General features: G+C 45.0%; 1 protein-coding gene across 2 annotated transcripts in view; it reads left to right on the plus strand.

The window, feature by feature from the left end:
• HUNK (hormonally up-regulated Neu-associated kinase) overlaps nucleotides 1-17,563 on the plus strand; it is a 103,244-nt gene that overhangs the window by 42,557 nt on the left and 43,124 nt on the right. For both annotated transcript variants that reach the window (XM_058523009.1, XM_058523010.1), the window contains exons 3-4: nucleotides 10,214-10,269; nucleotides 15,350-15,485. In XM_058523009.1, the coding sequence (XP_058378992.1) occupies nucleotides 10,214-10,269; nucleotides 15,350-15,485 (192 nt within the window). The remainder of the gene's footprint in view (nucleotides 1-10,213; nucleotides 10,270-15,349; nucleotides 15,486-17,563) is intronic.

The raw sequence follows: 17,563 nt of genomic DNA on the forward strand, positions 1-17,563 counted from the left end.
GACCCAGGGTGTTATGACAAGGGCTTCGTGCTGTCAAAAATCAGATGTGCGCCGAGCTTCGCGGGATTTCGAGGACAACAAAGGGAAAATGAGTGAAAGCTGTGCATCACTCACTGGTCTCTCCCGCAGGAAATTCTCAACAACCCTTTTAAAGCAATTTTAACAAAATCCAATCCCTCTCAGTGCAATTACTGTCAGAATGTCAAAGGAATGAATTTAATGATGTTTTGATAGCAAAGACGGTGTGCTTTTTCTTCCTCTGATCCCCAGCATCTCCTTTGTCGCTCCTTGGAAATATATTCATAAGCCAATAATGACAAAGGCTCGGATCTTCTAAAGTTAGGGAAGGTTGGAAAGATAGGTAATACGAGTTAGGAGGGCGTCTTTGTTTCTCTCTCTAGAAATCGTGTTAATGAGTGTCAGTGCATGGGGACAGGTGATTGAGACATCATATGAAAATGTTTGTTTAGAATATATTCTTGGGTGGCTTGAACTTGTGTCTTGACTTTCAAAGATTCTCTACCACTCGTTTTTAGCATCTGTAATCTGGCTCACTGCTGGTATACATTTTACTGTAGCCCCTTTCCAGTGGAGAATTTTCTCTTTTATGCTCCAAAGGTGGAATGAATTTCTTAAATTATTTTGAGGTTAGATTTTTTCAGATGAATAAGAGAGTATAGATTTCAGAGACGCCCTGGAGTCCCTCGTGGGAAGATTTCTGAGCAAACAGATTAGATCATCCAAAAGGATTTAGGACGAATTTTGGTGGCTACAGATATACAATGATTTAAAGGGCTTTTGGTTCTGTGTTGGAGGATGCTTTAAAAGCACAATTCCTGATTAGGCAGAAACTATAATGTTGTGTTGTCATCAACTTAATGCTTGGCAGAGCCCTCATTTCCTGTGGTATTAAATCTAAGCATTTAATTATCTACTCAGAACTATTTAAATATCATTTAAAGGAAGCAAATCTTTAAAGATCATGTAAATATTACAAGTGGAAAGAAAAAGTGAAAACTAAACCTCTAGAAAACAGATGCTCTTAGCGGGCAGAGAACTTCATTTTAAACTGGACCTGCCATAGCCTTTGTGTCTGTTGCTCCAACAGGCCTGTTGTGAAGTTGTGCAAGGTAAGCTATGGTCTCAATTCTTCATCACTCCATGTTAGGTTTGCCTGCGATGCTCCGCATTTAAAATCTGAGTTTTTTTCCTTTTCCTTAAACGTGCTCACCCAGCAAGATGCCCAGATCTGATGATTTGCCTATTGTATATGGAGCACTGACTCTTAACATCGATCATCAAGAATGCTGATTCTGCTGGGAGGCTAATTTGAGATTCATCTGTTTATTCAAAATAACAAAGTCCAATCAAACTATCCAGACAAAACACAGCAGTGTAACACAATACCGCCTTCCCTGAGCAGGAAGAGGCAGGCCAGGGCCACCCCCCGCCCCGGACTCCGAGGGAGAGACTCCTGATCAAAGGGAGCCCGAGCCTGTGCTTGGATGTGTGTCCAGCCGCCCGCCGCTCCCAGGGCCACGACCTTATTCATTCATCAATATCGGGAAAGGGCCCTCTGCGCTTGGGAGGAATGCAGGGGAAGAGAGGGGACCCTCCTTTGTTCTTGTGGGCTGACAAGAAGCAGACACACCCTGTACTGGTGGGGTATTAAGAAGTTCTTTTAACTTTGAGCTTCTCTTGGAGAGGGGAGGGAGGGGAAGGCAGATGAGAGGGAGAAACTCTGCTCACATGCAGGGGCTGTTTGAGATCCCAGGGCCTTCTGCTGAGAGCGAGCACGTATCGGGAGGTGCTGGTTATATATATCAAAGGTTTTGTGTTTAATTGGGTTTAAAAAAATATGAGTGGGGGCCGGCCCGGTGGCATAGTGATTGAGTTCTTGAGCTCTGCTTCGGCGGCCCGGGGTTCGCGAGTTCAGATCCCGGGCTCGGACCAACACACTGCTCATCAAAGCCATGCTGTGGCGGCATCCCACATACAAAATAGAGGAAGATGGGCACAGCTGTTAGCTCAGGGCCAATCTTCCTCAGCAAAAAGAGGAAGATTGGCAACAGATATTAGCTCAGAGCCAATTTTCCTCACCAAAAAAAAAAAAAAGTATGAGTGGAAATGTGAGATTTTACAAAGTTCTAGCCCAACAACTTTGTGGATCAGGATGTGCCATGGTCAGCCACGTTGATTCTAAAGCTGGACTGTCCGCATCCGCATGCCAGCTCTACCTTGTGAAAGCTGCATTGGGCAAGTCACTCAGGCTTTTGTGACTCTCTCTCCACATCTACACGATAGGGATAAGGGATTAGCCATTGCTCCTGTCTGTGTTCAGGATTAAATGAGTTGATTCATGTAAAGCGCTTAACATTGAGACACTTAGTAAGTACTGGGCCCACGCTCGCTGTAATTATTACTGAGTCCACCTCATTCATTTTCTACACAGAGGCTGAGTTCTGTGTGCTCAAGGCCCCACAGCTGTCCTCCACTTGTACTGTCCTTGCCTTCTTTGCCTGGCTGAATCTGCTCGTCCTTCAGGTCCCAGCTCCAGGCTCACCTCCTCCAGGAGGCCCTCCAGGCTAGCCCCCCGATCATAGACTCCCACAGCACCTTCTTCTTTGCTTTCAAATGCTTTTCACATGATAACTTACTTGTTTGATATCTGTTTTCTAAACAGGCTGCAACCTAGTCTAGCGCCGAGCCCCGTGGGCACACGGTAAGACTTGGTTGAATAAAGGAAGGGAAACTGAATGAATACGGCTAGTGTCAGGGTTAGCAGTGGGATGGAAGCTTTGTGGTAGCCAGTTTTATGTTCTTTCTGGAATAAAGATTAACAAATCATTTGGTTTTAATACAGTGCTTTTGAAGATAAAACCTAACCAAAAAAACCCCTCTTGTTCGCTGCAAAATGCCTATTGCCTTGGGGAGTTATGTGCTTTTCTTGGGCGCTTTATTCTTAGCTTATTACTAAAATCCATCTCGTGGCCATCTCCACAGGCAAAGCTTTCCCCCCAGACCTAATCCTGGATGAGTTTGGTCACCTCCCCGTCCCCTCCCTCCGCCCTGGGGCGCCTTCTCTCTGACCGTTTGCTTAAGCGTTAATTACCCCAATGCTGTTTGCTTATCCCCAAATTAATCACCCTTTTAAGTCTTCTCTGGAGTCTCCCCTTCACTTGTCTTGGAGTCTGTAACTTTATGATCCTCACCTACAGCCTCTCGCTTCTTCTCTGCTGGCTGTTGTTTGGCCTGGAGGGGCCCCCAAGACAGCAGGTACATTTTCACATTTCCTCCTGCTACGGGCCGTAGGTAGCCCCTCATGTGACACCATTTTTCAAAGAGGAATCAGAAGCTTTGAGAGTTGAAATGGCTTGCCTAGGGCAGGTCAGCGGGAGAACCGGTGCCCGGCCTGGCTCTCCTCTCTTCCCCAGGCCGCCATGTCTGGCTCCAAGTCTTTGCTCAGCCCCTCCCGTCGGGTCTTCACCGGGATCCTCCATCTCACTCTGTCCTGCTCGTGCCTCCCTTGAATCCTGGTGGCTTCTGCTCTGTGTGTTCAGTTCTTCACTTCCATCTTTGTCTCAACCCGGAGTGGCTCCCCCAGGCTCTCTTTTGAGTTCCTGCCCCTCAGTCTAGGCCTAATGTTTGTTAGAGGCCTGACCTTTGACCTTCGTGCTGGGTTTGTCATGGCCTGATGAGGCCCAGGGGAGACTCATCCGTCCCAATATTCCCAATATTCTGGATGTATGTGTGTGCACGTGCGCATGTGCACACACACTGACACATGTGCTCACACATGTGCTCTTCCCCATACGCGTGCGTACACACATACATGCACACACTCACGTGAATGTGTGCACACACTCGCAATGTGCACACACAAACCTATGTGTGCTCAGACTTAAGTGTACACACACATTCATGGACATGTACGTATACACACTGACACTTGTGCTCACACACAAGTGGGCATGCACACAACACACATATTTACACAGGTGCACACTCTCATACCCATACACGGATGTGTTCACACTCATGTGCACACACACACAAAACCCATGCATACATGCGTACACCTACATTCAAGTGTGCACACACACACTCCCCACCCTCCGGTACTGCCCTGTCTGCCTCTTTGCTCAGCAGGAGAGCCAGGACCCGTATGTTTGTTATGGCAACAGCGTCCTCCCTGACTTGCACCCCTCCACCCCTCTGTCTTTCGAGGGCAGTAATTGGAGTTCGTGTGGCCAACCTCCAAACCTTAGAGATTACCATCTTTGAAGACATGCAGGGAGAGCGTGGGGTGGGGGGGAGGGAGGGGTGCACTTGGTGGCCTGTGGGTGCGCCTTTAATGTTGGTAGTGGCCTGTTTGAGCTTGTTCTTTTGAAATAACCTACAACAAAGGGCTGGTGATTAGGGCTCTTCACTTGGGCCCTCTCTCAATCTCTGAAAAAACACCCACCACGCCGGGCCCCTCATCCTCCCTAAAGCACAGTAGAGGCCGAGACCCAATGTCAGCTCTGCTGAGAGCCTCTATGACGAGCCCCATCGGGCATTTCTCCCTGGAACTGCCCCATCACCAGAGAAGGGTCCAGAAGCCACTCCCCCTGCTTCCTTGGTGGCCTCTTCTAGGCTGGCCCCCGACTCACATCTTGCCCAAGGGCCGCTCCACTGGCTGGCTTCTCCTCTTGGGTACTTTCCTTTGTTTCCAGGACGCTCAGTTTCCCCGGAGCACTGTCCTAGTAACCCCATCCTCCTTCAGTTAGGGCACACCCCATCCCTTCTTGCTTGTCCTGACTCCTCTCTGAAGCCCCTTTGGCCCAGGAAAAGCTATTTCCCGTCCATCCAGGGGCCATTTTCTTCTTCTTCCCTTTTGTTCTCGGTTACCAGTTCACATGGAACTTCCAGTTTGCGTGCCACAGAGGACTCCTCACACTCCGAGACCACGGAAGAGCCTCCCACTTCTCTGCCCTCCCTGAAGTGGTTAATCCATCAAGGAGCATTCATGTGAAAGCGCATCCCCTCCATCATCAAGTGCAGACTAGTCAGCTCTCAGAACCTTCCCTCCCAGATGGCAAATCTGACACTTAGAGCCAAATATGTCGCTCTTGGGGATGGAACCAGGATAAACATCATGCTTTTCACGTGGACCGTGGGGAAGTTTTCTGGATAATAGAGGCCTGCCAGTATACTTTTTAAAGATATATTGTAATACACTAACACTAAAACCTTCTGAATAAATTCATCCTTCTGTTATTATTCAAGAAGGTGTCTCTCAATTTTGTGGTTTCTTGGGATCGTTTGTGACCTCTTTGGTCATTGTTGAGTAGTTGGGCAGAGGGTCTGAGCGGCCCACTGTGCTGAATGGACTTGTGGTGGTAAGGATGTTCCACAGTGAACATCCTGAGTGAGGCTCTTGGTTGTAGCCATAACTAATACTCATCTCTTAGGAAAGGAAAAAATATCCAAAAGCTACTTTAAAAAAATTAATAGACTTTATTATTTTATTTTATTTTATTTTTGCAGGGAAAGATTTGCCCTGAGCTAACATCTGTTGTCAATCTTCCTCTTTTTTTTTTTTTTTCTCCCCAAAGCCCCAGGGCATGGTCATATATCCTAGTTGTAGGTCCTTCTAGTTCTTCTGTGTGAGCTGCCACCACAGCATGGCAGCTGACAGATGGGTGGTGTGGTTCGGTGACCAGGAAGCAAACCCGGGCTGCCGAAGCGGTGAGAGGACCGTATGTTAACCACTAGGCCATCAGCACTGGCTCAATAGACTATTTTTCAGAGCAGTTTTAGGTTTACAGAAAAATTGTCCAGAAACTACAGAATTTCCACATACTTCCTCACCTCCCTTCCACATTGCTTTCCCTATTATTAATATCTTGTGAGAGTGTAGAACATTTGTTACGATTGATGAACCAATATTGATACATTGTTATTAACTAAAGTCCATAGTCTACGTTAGGATTCCTTCTTTGTGTTGTATAGTTCTATGGATTTTGACAGATGCTTACAAATGGTTGATGTCATGTAGCCACCATTACAGTATCGTACAGAATAGTTTCACTGCCCTAGAAAAATGTGCTCTACCTGTTCATCCTCCCCTTCCTCCCAAAATCTCTGACATCCATTGATCTTTTTACTGTCTCTATAGTTTTGCCTTTTCCAGAATGTCATGTAGTTGGAATCATGCAGTATGCTGCCTTTTCAGACCGCCTTCTTTCATTTAGAAACATGCATTTAAGATTCCTCCATGGCTTTTCATCACTTGATAGTTCATTTCTTCTTATCACTGAAAAATATTCCACTGTCTGGGTGTACCACAGTTTATTTATCCATTCACCTACTGAAGGACGTCTTGGTCGCTTCCAAGTGTTGGCAATTATGAATAAAGCTGCTATAAACTTTTGTATCTATAAGTTTTCAATTCGTTTGGGTAAATACCTAGGCAAAAACTACTTCTAAAAATATGATTTTAGAGCCTTTTTTCCTAAGAAGTCGGAAGAAAGTATTTTCCTCCTCCTTCTAGTTAAGTCTCAAAAGACAAAGCAGGAGGTGGACATAAATGAAGCCAAAAGAGGTCGAATGTTCCCTTCATTTGGGTAAATTAGGTACAGTCTTCTGGACAGAGACTAGTGTAGCTCAGCTTTCCATTAACTAGCCATGAAACCTGTAGGCAGTAAGATTGGTTATCACCGAAATCTTTTAGAAACCTTAACAAAAAGGTAATAAATTTGTAAACCATCCCTGTTAGCCAGGTTTGTTCTGATCATTTTTCCTGGGGGCTGGGGTGGGTGTCTATGGATGCAGTGGGTGGAAAGACAGTGACTTTTAACTGATTTGATTTTTCTCATTTTGCCTAATTATTACATTTTTAAACTTTCTCCCCTGGTTTTATGATATTTTCCCGATTTTCCAAGCGGGTGTTTTTTTCTTTTGCATTTTCTCTTATTTTTAGTCTTCCATTTATATCTTTCGTCTAATTATTGCGGTTGTTCTGTAGGCTTTTGTGGCCCCAGAATTATCCAGCTTAGTTTTATTCTTCTTTTTTTTTTTTTTTCAAATTCCCGCCCCCCCCAAGCCCCAGTTGATAGTTGTATGTCATAGCTGCACATCTTTCTAGTTGCTGTATGTGGGACACGGCCTCAGCACTGCTGGACAAGTGGTACCTCGGTGCGCGCCCGGGATCCGAACCCGGGCCGCCAGCAGCGGAGTGTGCGCACTTAACCGCTAAGCCACGGGGCCGGCCCCTATTATTCTTGACAATTGCTTTCTTTGACCTCCCCACTGGAAGCTGTTTTTCTCCACAGTATTTGTTCTTAACTGAATTTCTCCTTTAACGCCTTAGTGTGGCTTCCATTCCTCCCTGGGAGAGACATTTAATTTTGCTGGAAACAAACTGTGGCCTTCCTTTAGATTTGAGTAGTGCTACTGCTTTATAATCAGTTTTCGCAGAATCACAGTCTGGGCTGTTGCTGGCACACAGTTTTGGGTGTTATGCACGTGTTTTGAAATTACCATATGAGCTTGACTATAAGCTCAGGATTATACTATATCCTAATTATTTTTGGCAAAGAGGAAGTGCCTTACAGAGTCCTTGCAAAGTCTCTCCTCTTATGGGGGCACAATCTCAATTATTTTATTTTCAACGGCAAAGTACTAGTTGGAGAAGAAACGTTGACCTTGCCCTGACTCACTGATGACTTTGGGAACTCTTGGAAACTGATTGAAAGGGAGGCAAAGACATTTTACACGGCTTTTGTAATAGCTTCTAGAGATATGCGCTCACAATTGTGAGGACTTGTGAGAGCCCTCTAAAAACAATTCACTGAGTGGCTAATTTATAGAGATTTTAAATGGGCGCTTATTATTTAAATGGCTTCGGATAATATTTCCAGCAAGTGCATCAAACACAGATGCCAAAAGTGCTTTATCTCAAATATCTGGCCGACTTAAAGATCATGTTACGCTGGAAACACTGTACGATGACTCTGTCATCTTGCTTCTGTCTGTGACAAATTTTAATAAAATTGTTTCACAACATGTGAGGGTGTGGGAACAATATTTCTAAAATCAATTATATTAACATTATAGTATATGCTCTTAAATAGGATGGTGCAGCTTCCTAGGTCAATAGTATAACTAATCACTTGATAATTCCATTGCATTTCCCAAAATTATATATTTGTGTCCAAAAACCTTTTTCTGAGGGGTAGGGTCTTCCCACTGGAACAGTGGGGAGGATCCCCTTGTATTTGGGGTCACCCTGCATTTGGACATAAGCGATACCTTTTAAAGGCTGACACAGTTTTTAAATACTCTGTATTGTTTCATTTGAATTGAAGTGAAGGTGTATAATTCTTCCTCTCACCTTCCAATTTTGAAATCCATGGGTCACTTTTCAGAGGGCACCTTTTTTCTGTACTGGACTCCTTAACTCTCCTTCCCATCCTGAAATGCTGCCCTTTGGCGTTCCTATGACAACAGATTCCCCAACTGTTCCTTCCCAGTCGGCTGATGTCATTGTCCCCCATCGGCAGCGTGTCGTCCTTGGTCTTTATGCCCCTCATTCCCTCCCCTCTCCCTGGGCCATCTTATGTCTTTTCAAGGCTCAGCTGCCACCGCATTGAGGTTGATAGTTGGTTGTCTGTAGGTCATAGCTTGCCTGCAAGGTTGGCCCATGCATTGTGGTTGTTACTGTTGTTTTAAATATGAATTTGTTGCCAACGTTTAAAAATTGGGATTGAATCCAGATTTCTGGCTTCTCTGGGAAAAGGGATGAGCGGGCAGTGCTGGGACCGAGCTGTGAGTGACTGTCCCCGTTGAATGGGACACTGCTCTCCTGTTTGCCATAGTCCTCGCAACTCTCCTTTTTGTCTCACGACTTCAACTTGGTGTTATCAGTTGCCATTTTTGTTTATCGTGATTATGCAATTCTATTCCTTACAGTTGAGATAAGAGGAGAAAAAGATTTCTTTTGCCCATGTCTCTATTCAAAAGTGGGAAAATAGAAGCTGGGCCTAGATGGTTTTGATGACCAAATATACCCTTTTGCCCACACTTTTTCTTCTGAAATCCAAAATGATCTCTCTGGTAATGTAGATTCATTGGTATTTACTGAGTACCTGGAATGTGCAAAGGTCCTGGGGTACAGTGGTAAGCAAGGCAGACATGTTTCCTGCCTTCGAGGAGCTAACTGTTGACTAAAACAGACACCACAGAGCACCTCACACTCAGCACGAGCCCAAGTGTATTTCTCCCTCCCACCTCCTCAGTTACCTCAGTGTCAGTGATCAGTCACCCATTATCTGATTAGCAATCTTCATTCCATCTGCAAACTTAATTCCCTTTGGTCATGTGACGTTAACATATACTCAGGCATCATATCAAGGCTTAGGACATCGACATTGTTGGAGTCTATTTTTCTGCCCACCGTAATTTCTGCTTGCTAAATAGATTAATTTATTATCACCTGCCAATTTGTGGATGACACTTGGGCTCCAAGCATGGAGGTTTTAGGACTGATCAATTATGCCAGCTTTCAATTTTTTTTTAATCTGCTTCCCCGAATCTGTTCCCTCCTCTGGCTAGTGTTGCTCACTATCTCACAAACATATGGCCACATTTGTATTTCTCCCACTGTTTGGGCAGCTCCTGTCTTGAATGATGTATTCCCCTCTCTTCCAACCCCAGTTCTTTTTTTTTTTTTTTTGCTGAGGAAGACTGGCCCTGAGCTAACATCTGTGCCCATCTTCCTCTACTTTATATGGGACGCCGCCACAGCGTGGCTCTACAAGCGGTGCATTGGTGCGCGCCTGGGATCCGAGCTGGCGAACCTCGGGCCGCCGCAGTGGAGCGCACGCACTTAACCGCTTTCGACACCGGGCTGGCCCCCCCAAACCCCAGTTCTATTAACTCCCAGGTTTCAGCTTTGCTCCCACTTCTTCCAGAAACTTCTCATGATTTGGAAACTTTGTGCCCTCATCACTCTCCATCTTCTCTGAAATCCTTCATCTTCTTTAGTCTGGGGCAATTAATTTTATCATGTTTTATCAATATTTACTTATTGATTGTTTGAGTTTTGGCAGAAAGCCTTATGGGTTGGTTCAAAGTGGCTCTAAAACGGTTTGGTTCCCTTCAGAAGCAAAATGTTGTTCCGCTATTTCAAATGCCTATCTGAAATGTTGTGTGGTTTTGTTTATTTCAGAGACTTGAAGATAGAAAATTTGCTACTAGATGAAGACAATAATATCAAGCTGATTGGTATGACTTTTTTTTTTTTTAAAGCAAGATTATCCTTTAAGTGTTGTGTTGTCAATTCTCAGTTATTTAGTTCTGGATTATTGGCTTTGAAAATTATCCGTGGTCTATTTCTAATCCCCAGACAATACTTCTAGATAACCTCCGTTTACCTCCAATATTTAACAATGGTTTTGAAACTGAAAATTAATTTTAGTAATAATTTAAACATAATTAGGAAGGTAAAAATACTGTAAAGTGAGCATAAAATGAATTTCACAGCCCCAGATAAGTATTTGCTGGTTACATGTTCTTTAGATGATTCAAACTTCGGCCTCTCTAAAAATTCAGATGGAGCTGAACTTTTATAGGGATTATTTTTATCTGGATTAACCAAAAACAGCTTAAAAGTAGTGTAAAATAATTTAGTTCAGAAATGCTGCCCTTAGCATAGCCATGTAGGAAGAAAGCATCTTACCTTCTCTTTTTAATATAATCTTTATTCAAGCCCTGTAGAGCAATGATGGTTGTGCAGAGAGAAATCCCCACAGAGGGATGATTTAGAAGTTTCTACCAATCAGAAGGAAGTTCCAGGATAGAATGAGTCATAATTGGTTCATAATTCAGGGTCCACAAGTGAATTCACTCCGTGGCTCATTCTTTAGAAGAATTCAATTTTTGTCTGTCGATGTGGTTGCTCTTGGCAAAATCTCAGGGCATCATTTTTACACCCAGATGTTAGCACCATCTTTTACTCCTGTCTTTTCTTTCTTTTCCCACCTCAAGTGCAAGTAATTTCTTCCACCTCAATGGCTTGAAAAAGACTTTATATTAGGAGAAAAGAGAAGGATCAATAGAATTTTGTGAATTTAACTTTCCTATCTAAGAAGGAAATTTTGTTTGGCAAATACTGAAAACCATCTCAAGACTCACTAAAACATATCATTCAAATGACCAATTAGATTCTTTGTAATCACAGTCGGCTCCCAACCCAGTAACAGGCAAGGGGCTGAGGGCCTCGAGACCCCTTGGCTGGGTGAGTCAGCACCATTGACAGGTGGTGATGGATATGCCCATTATGAGAAGAGTGACAATTAAGGCGAAACCCATTTTTTTCTCTGAAAGATTTTAAAGAGTGTATTCTTAGAAGATTCTTGGACAATTCAAAGAATTTTCTTTTTATCAAATTGTTTCACTTTTGCATCTTAGTTGTCCTGAGAGCCAATTACAGCAGCGTTAAACAAGGCGGATGTTGACATGCCTGCAGGGTGTCTTTCCGGTCCTTGTTCCTGGGACCTGTGGCCTCAAACACAGAAGCGTCCTGGTGGGGCGAGGAATGGAGGAAAGGAGGTTGTTTTTTAGATTCCCTGGCAGGCCGACTTGTCACTTGTCTTTGGAAAACGTGGAGGTGACAGGGACAGAGTTGCCCTAACAGCTGCAGAGATAGTCAGAGGACAGGCTGTGTGAAGGCCGGATGTACGTGACAGTAAAAGTTAGAAGAGTTCACTTCCACCGTGCATCTCTAGACTGAGGCTGGTAATTCTAGCACAGTGCAGTCCACTGGTGGTAGTTCCCATATGCCAGTTCAGCATCACCCATACTACTTCTTCCCTTCTCTTCTCTCTCCTCAAGTGATAGCCCTAGACAACCATTCATAAAACTAGAAATGGACTGTGGAATAGACAATGTTGAAAACCCCAGGCCTTTTTATTGGTGGGAAGTTTGCTCAGAAGATTCTGGAAGAACCAATCTCTGTGAACAGGGCATGCGTTTATAAGTAGCTCACCAGATTGGCCGCATAATAAACCCTCTTAGAGAAGACCTGTACAAATCAGATGAAGAAATGATACACCTGAATTAGAGCCCATGGTTCCCCTTGAGGTGAGGGGAGTGGCTCTTTGGATGCCAGGAACCATTTTATTCAAATGCCTCAGAATCATCGCCTCTCGGTGTGGCAACCTCTGGATTGGCACCTGAGCAGCCTTTCAGCTCCTGAGGTCAAAACGGGGCCATGTCAGAAACCAGAATTCCCAAAACTGCAGGAAAGGAGGCGCTGATCTTTGGATTTCCCTTTGTTAGAACTTTTCATGTGGCTCCCAGTTCTCTCATGACCAGCTCAAACCAAAGAGCCCTCACTCACATCTTCATCGTCAAAAGAGACCTTATACCATCCCACAGGGCAACTGGGAACTGGATTTTGTTGAGCAGAATCTGCATTTCCTCGTTTTTTCATACAGGGTAGGCTGGAGGAGGGAAGGGAAGATGCTGGAAGGAAGGTAGGCCCCGTGTCTTGTGGGTTTTCTTGCCCCTGGGTTAGGCAATTTGGATCCGATGTCTCTACAACCATCTTTTTGCAACTTGAAAGCCCTTTGAACCTTTTCTTTAAAGGAATTACCTAGTTGTTTTTCAAAGATTGATTATAGCCATTACCATTTCTTCTTAATCATTTCTTTCTTAGAAATAATTTGATTTAAATAAATTTACTTAAGCCATGTTTCAAATTAACTAGAATTAACCGGAAGTAAGATTTGATTTAATTAGGATTTTTTTTTTCTTCAAAAAAATAAAAAGCAGTCTGATGCTTTTAGTTTAGTATAATCTTAAAATGTAAGAGCTGCAACGTAGAACAGTGTGGCACTTCAGTTTTCCAAAACAGCATTCACTTGGGCCTTCCTTCTTTGAGATTCATTTTGCAGCTCGCAGAAAATTGAGTGATAATTGGCTTATGTGTCTACCAAATCGAATTGAGGCAGACCTGGGTGACATGACTGGGAGGCGAACTTTTCTCTAGTTTCACAATCCTAATTATGGGCTTATGTGTGAAATTTTAATAATTACATATTCGGATGTGACACATACTGGTTGTTCTTTACAGTATATTTTAAATTAAACCCTTTCGGCTAGGTCAACATAAGTCACTTAAAAGGCTGATTTTATCTCCTCCATTCCTCAAATCCTCTGCTGATTTATCTTCTTGAAACTGTGCTTAACACAAGGTAAGACACTGTGTTCTCAAGCTTGCCTGGGAGCAAAGGGGGTGATCTGGTCTCTTATCTCCCCTCGCCCTGCCCTCTTCGATCAAGCACTTCTTTATAGACGGCATCCAGGAGCTGAGGAAGTGCACTGAATGAGGCCATCCTTGGCTGTTAACAGAACCCCACAGCGATTAGGAACGGAGTCTTTTGTTTTAATCTCAGAAATCTAGAGAGAAGTTTTCTGGCACTCCTAGGAGGTTGGGCCCCTAACATGACTGTTTATGAAACTTTCCTTAAAATGTTGCCCCAAATAATATAACCTTAATTCCATGGGGCTCTTTCCATTTCACCATGTGGATGCTCTTCATGCATTTGTTGTTTCGTTAAAATTCCTTTAGGTTGATTTTCAAATCGAAAGCAAGTAAACGGCCATCCAATTTAAAGCTCAATGTGGGTTTTCATCTTGTAAAAATATTCACCCCCCATCCACCTTCTCCCACGTCAGTGATTCTCCAGGGTGGGGCCTGAGAACAGGGGCCCTCAGATCCTTCTGAACAGAGATCGCCTCCTAAGATAGGAATCTCAGAGCCTCGTGGCTCTTGAAGGGCCTTCTTCTGAGAAAGGAAAAGGGGCCAGATGAAGGCGGGGATGGAATGAGGGAGCAGAGGAAGAGAGGAGGAGGTAGGTTATGAGAGAAAAAAAAGAATCTTAAAACGAAACAAATTCAGAGTTGATTGTGTGAACGTGCAGCGTGCCCAGTTGGTTTGCCGGTCCCTCGTGTACATTCTGATCCTTCATCTCTAAGCCTAAGCTGAAGGGTTGGGTGATCCTCAGAGCCTTTAAGACTTTTCAGAGCTCTGCTTGGATGGGGTTCAATTTAGAAAAGCTCTTTCATTTACAGCTTAACCCAATGACTGTTTGGAGGATTTTTAGTGGTGTGTCTTGACCCATGGTGCGTGAGCAACTTCATGGCCTTGCAGCTCTTCCCATTCTGTGTTTCTCCTTTCCTGAGCCTTCCTCCAGCTTTCACAATAGTCATGCACTTTGCAGGTGGAGACATGTTAGAAAAAAACACAGTGATGATATTAGATGTAAATCCTGCCAGTTGAGAAAGCATGAGAGTTTTGTTCAAGACGTGGAGCCAGTCTCTGACTACAGCCCCTTTCTGATGGAGCCCTCTGGGCTGAGTCTTCTGTTTGGGGACTAGAACCATAATATTTACATTGAAGTTCAAAGGAGGAGCCCTGATCTTAATTCTGAGATCAACAAAGATTGAGGAAAGATATCAGATGAGAATATTACCCTAACAGCTCTCTAATTACCTGTCAGTTGCAGTATCTTGACAATCAAAAGTAAACACAGCACAAAAAGCATGATGGACCCAGCGTACCTTTAGGTACCTGGCCTCTTCTTTCCTATTCCTAGTTGCCTTAATCATCAAAGAACAAAGCTATGCTATGAGGTCACCTAGCCTAGTTCTCATTGCTATCCTTCTGGCGTTATTTTTCCAGTCAACATTCAGCGTTGTCTAAATCACTGGGTGTATTTCTTCCCCCTCTTCAAATCACCATATGTTGCCGCATGCATTGGGAGCATTTTTAAGAGACTTGCATGAAATGAAAACATTCAGCTGAAAAAGTCAACTCTAAATGGTGAGATCGCATGTCACCTGGGGTGATGCCGACACCAGCCAGAGAAAATCAATCTTCCTTCGGCTTTTCCCCACTGGGCCACTTGGAAGCCAGAACGCTGACTCCACGGCCCTCCGCATGTTCTCTCTTCCTGCCTTAGTCCTAGAAAGCAAAGCCTCTCTTTTTCCTGGATGACTCATTTCCAAGATTGGATGAAAATATGTTTTGGTTCAACATACTTTTAGCTCTAGCTGGATTTTACAGTGAGGCCTGATATAAATGTTTCCAGTTAAGCAAAGGAACCACTGCCTGACATTCTTTTGTCTTGAGACCCATATCCAGGGGTTATGGTTCGCAGCTGCTGGTGTTCCTTTTGGACGCTAAATGATGTGTTAGCCTGAGAGAATGTTTCCTTTCCTGCTGCCTTTTTTTTTTTCCTTTTTCTTCATTTCTGCAATTTTCTAATTTGGAGCCGGTTTTGTCCTCCCCTCTTTGCAGACTTTGGTTTGAGCAACTGCGCGGGGATCCTGGGCCACTCCGACCCATTCAGCACGCAGTGTGGCAGCCCTGCCTATGCGGCACCCGAGCTTCTTGCCAGGAAGAAATATGGCCCCAAAATCGATGTCTGGTCCATGTGAGTTATTGAGCTTACGAAAGTGAATGCTCCCTCCTGCTGTCTCTGCTGTCTCTTATGAAATAATGTTTGAGTATTTGATGAGAATGTATTACGTTATAGGCTCTAGGATGTATATTCAGTGATTCTTCTAGTCTTTTCTCCACAAACTGCCAGACAAGCCTTTATCAAAATTCATTTAGGGGCTGGGACACAAGAAAACAAAGTCCTATACTCACAGGACCCGTGTCTGGCTTCATGGATCAGTCATGTCCTTCCCCTGCTTAAAATCCTCCTGCAGCTCTCCATCAGCATCAGACTAAAACTCAGCCTGGGAGCTCAGCCACGCTCCTTGTGAGACTTGCTTCCGCCCACCGCTCCTGCCTCTTCACCTCCTGCCCCACCCTCTGCTCAGGATTCTTCAGATACGTTAGCCTCCACTTCGTCTTTCCCACCCCTGGGCTCTGCACCGGCTATTTCCTTTGCCTGGAACGCCACTTCCCAGCTCTTCCAACGGCCTGTCCATTCCCACATTCCAGTGTTAACCCAGTGTCTCCACCGCAGAGGCCATCTCTGAGTTCCCTGCCAGAAGGCTTCCGCATGAATCTGTCTCCTCACCCTTTTAATTTCCTCTCTAGTGCTTGTCGCAGCCTGTCATTTTCTCGTTTGTTCATCCGTTTATTGTCTGTCTCCCCAGTTGGAAAGGATGCTGCCTGAGGGTAAGGGCCTTAGTGGTCTGCTTCACGAGTGTCGAGCATAGCGTGGACCATGAGGGGCAAACTCAATCAGTAGTTGAAAGAATGAGTCATGGATGGCTGCAGGGGCCCTGGTCACTGAACCCAGCTCCCTCCTGGTCCCCCTGGTGAGCCAGGCCCTCATTATCTTACATGAATGGTACAGGGAGCCGTGCAGAGTCCTGGATCCACGGTAGGGACCAAATTCCTTGCCATGGGGAAATGGGCTCTAGATGCACAGAGGGCGGGCTCCTGATTAAGTTATAGAAGCTAGAGGTGAGAGGGGCTGATTGGAACTGAGTGTGTGTTGATGCAAAACATCTCTGGAATTCCCTTACTTCTCTCCATCTTCGCTACACTTCCCTCGTCCAGGTTGGAGAAAAGGTAACGTTTGCCGGATGCTTGGTGTATGGCAGACTCTATGTCATTTAATTGTCATGGTAACCCAACCCAGTGAAACCATTACTCTCTGTTATCCTCAATTTATGGAAGAAGAAATCAATCATAAGAGAAATTAATAAAATTTCCCAAGGTCACGGAGCTACTAAGTGGTGGAGCTGGATTTGAACCAGGCCGACTCCCAGGGTCTCAGGATCAAGTACCGATTCTTGAACATGACGTATGTGCCCTTGCTTGGTCCTTTGGAAGCTGTTTTCCCTCTCCCCCCATCCATTCTCTAGCTAAATCCACGTTGCTTCTTGCCCCCTGAACGCAGCCTGCCTCCCCCTGGATTCCTGCCCTTGCGTGCATAATTCCTTCAGCTGGGAATTCTTTTTCCTAGTCCTGGAGCCTTTTTCTTTCCTTCTTGTTTTGCTGGATGCCACTTCCTCCGGGCAGCCCTCCTGTCTCCTGCAGGCTGGCTTTGAGGCCTCTGGTGTCTCCCTTAGTCCCTGCTCTCTGCTCCCCTGGCTCTCCCCTGTGGTCGTTGCTCACTGGCCAGAAACCCCTGGACTGCAGGCCGAGGGGAAAGGACCACCTAGCTTGTTTCGGGGATTCCTCAGCACCTGGCATGGAGCCTGGGCTAGAGAGGAAGGAGGGAAGGGAGGAAGGCAAGAGAGGGAGGGCAGAAGGAAGGATGGAAGAAAAAGAGGGAAGGAGGGAGGAAGTGAGGGACAGACATTTCATCCCGGTGAACAGAAGCTAGAGGGTCAGGGGCTACAGTTGGCAGAGGAATGTGACCCACTGCAAGGGTCTAGAAATGAGGGGAATTCAGGAAGTTCTGGTTGGAGATTGAGAGGAACCAGAGACCAGAATGAGATTCTGAGGGCAACAGAATTCCCTGAACTTTCCAGAAAGGGCCAGCTCTCCCTGGAACCCAGGCTTGGCTGGTCAGCCAGGGAGTGAGACAAGTTAGTCAGGACTCAG

This window comes from Diceros bicornis, chromosome 27, assembly GCF_020826845.1.
Source record: "Diceros bicornis minor isolate mBicDic1 chromosome 27, mDicBic1.mat.cur, whole genome shotgun sequence".
Lineage (NCBI taxonomy): Eukaryota > Metazoa > Chordata > Mammalia > Perissodactyla > Rhinocerotidae > Diceros > Diceros bicornis.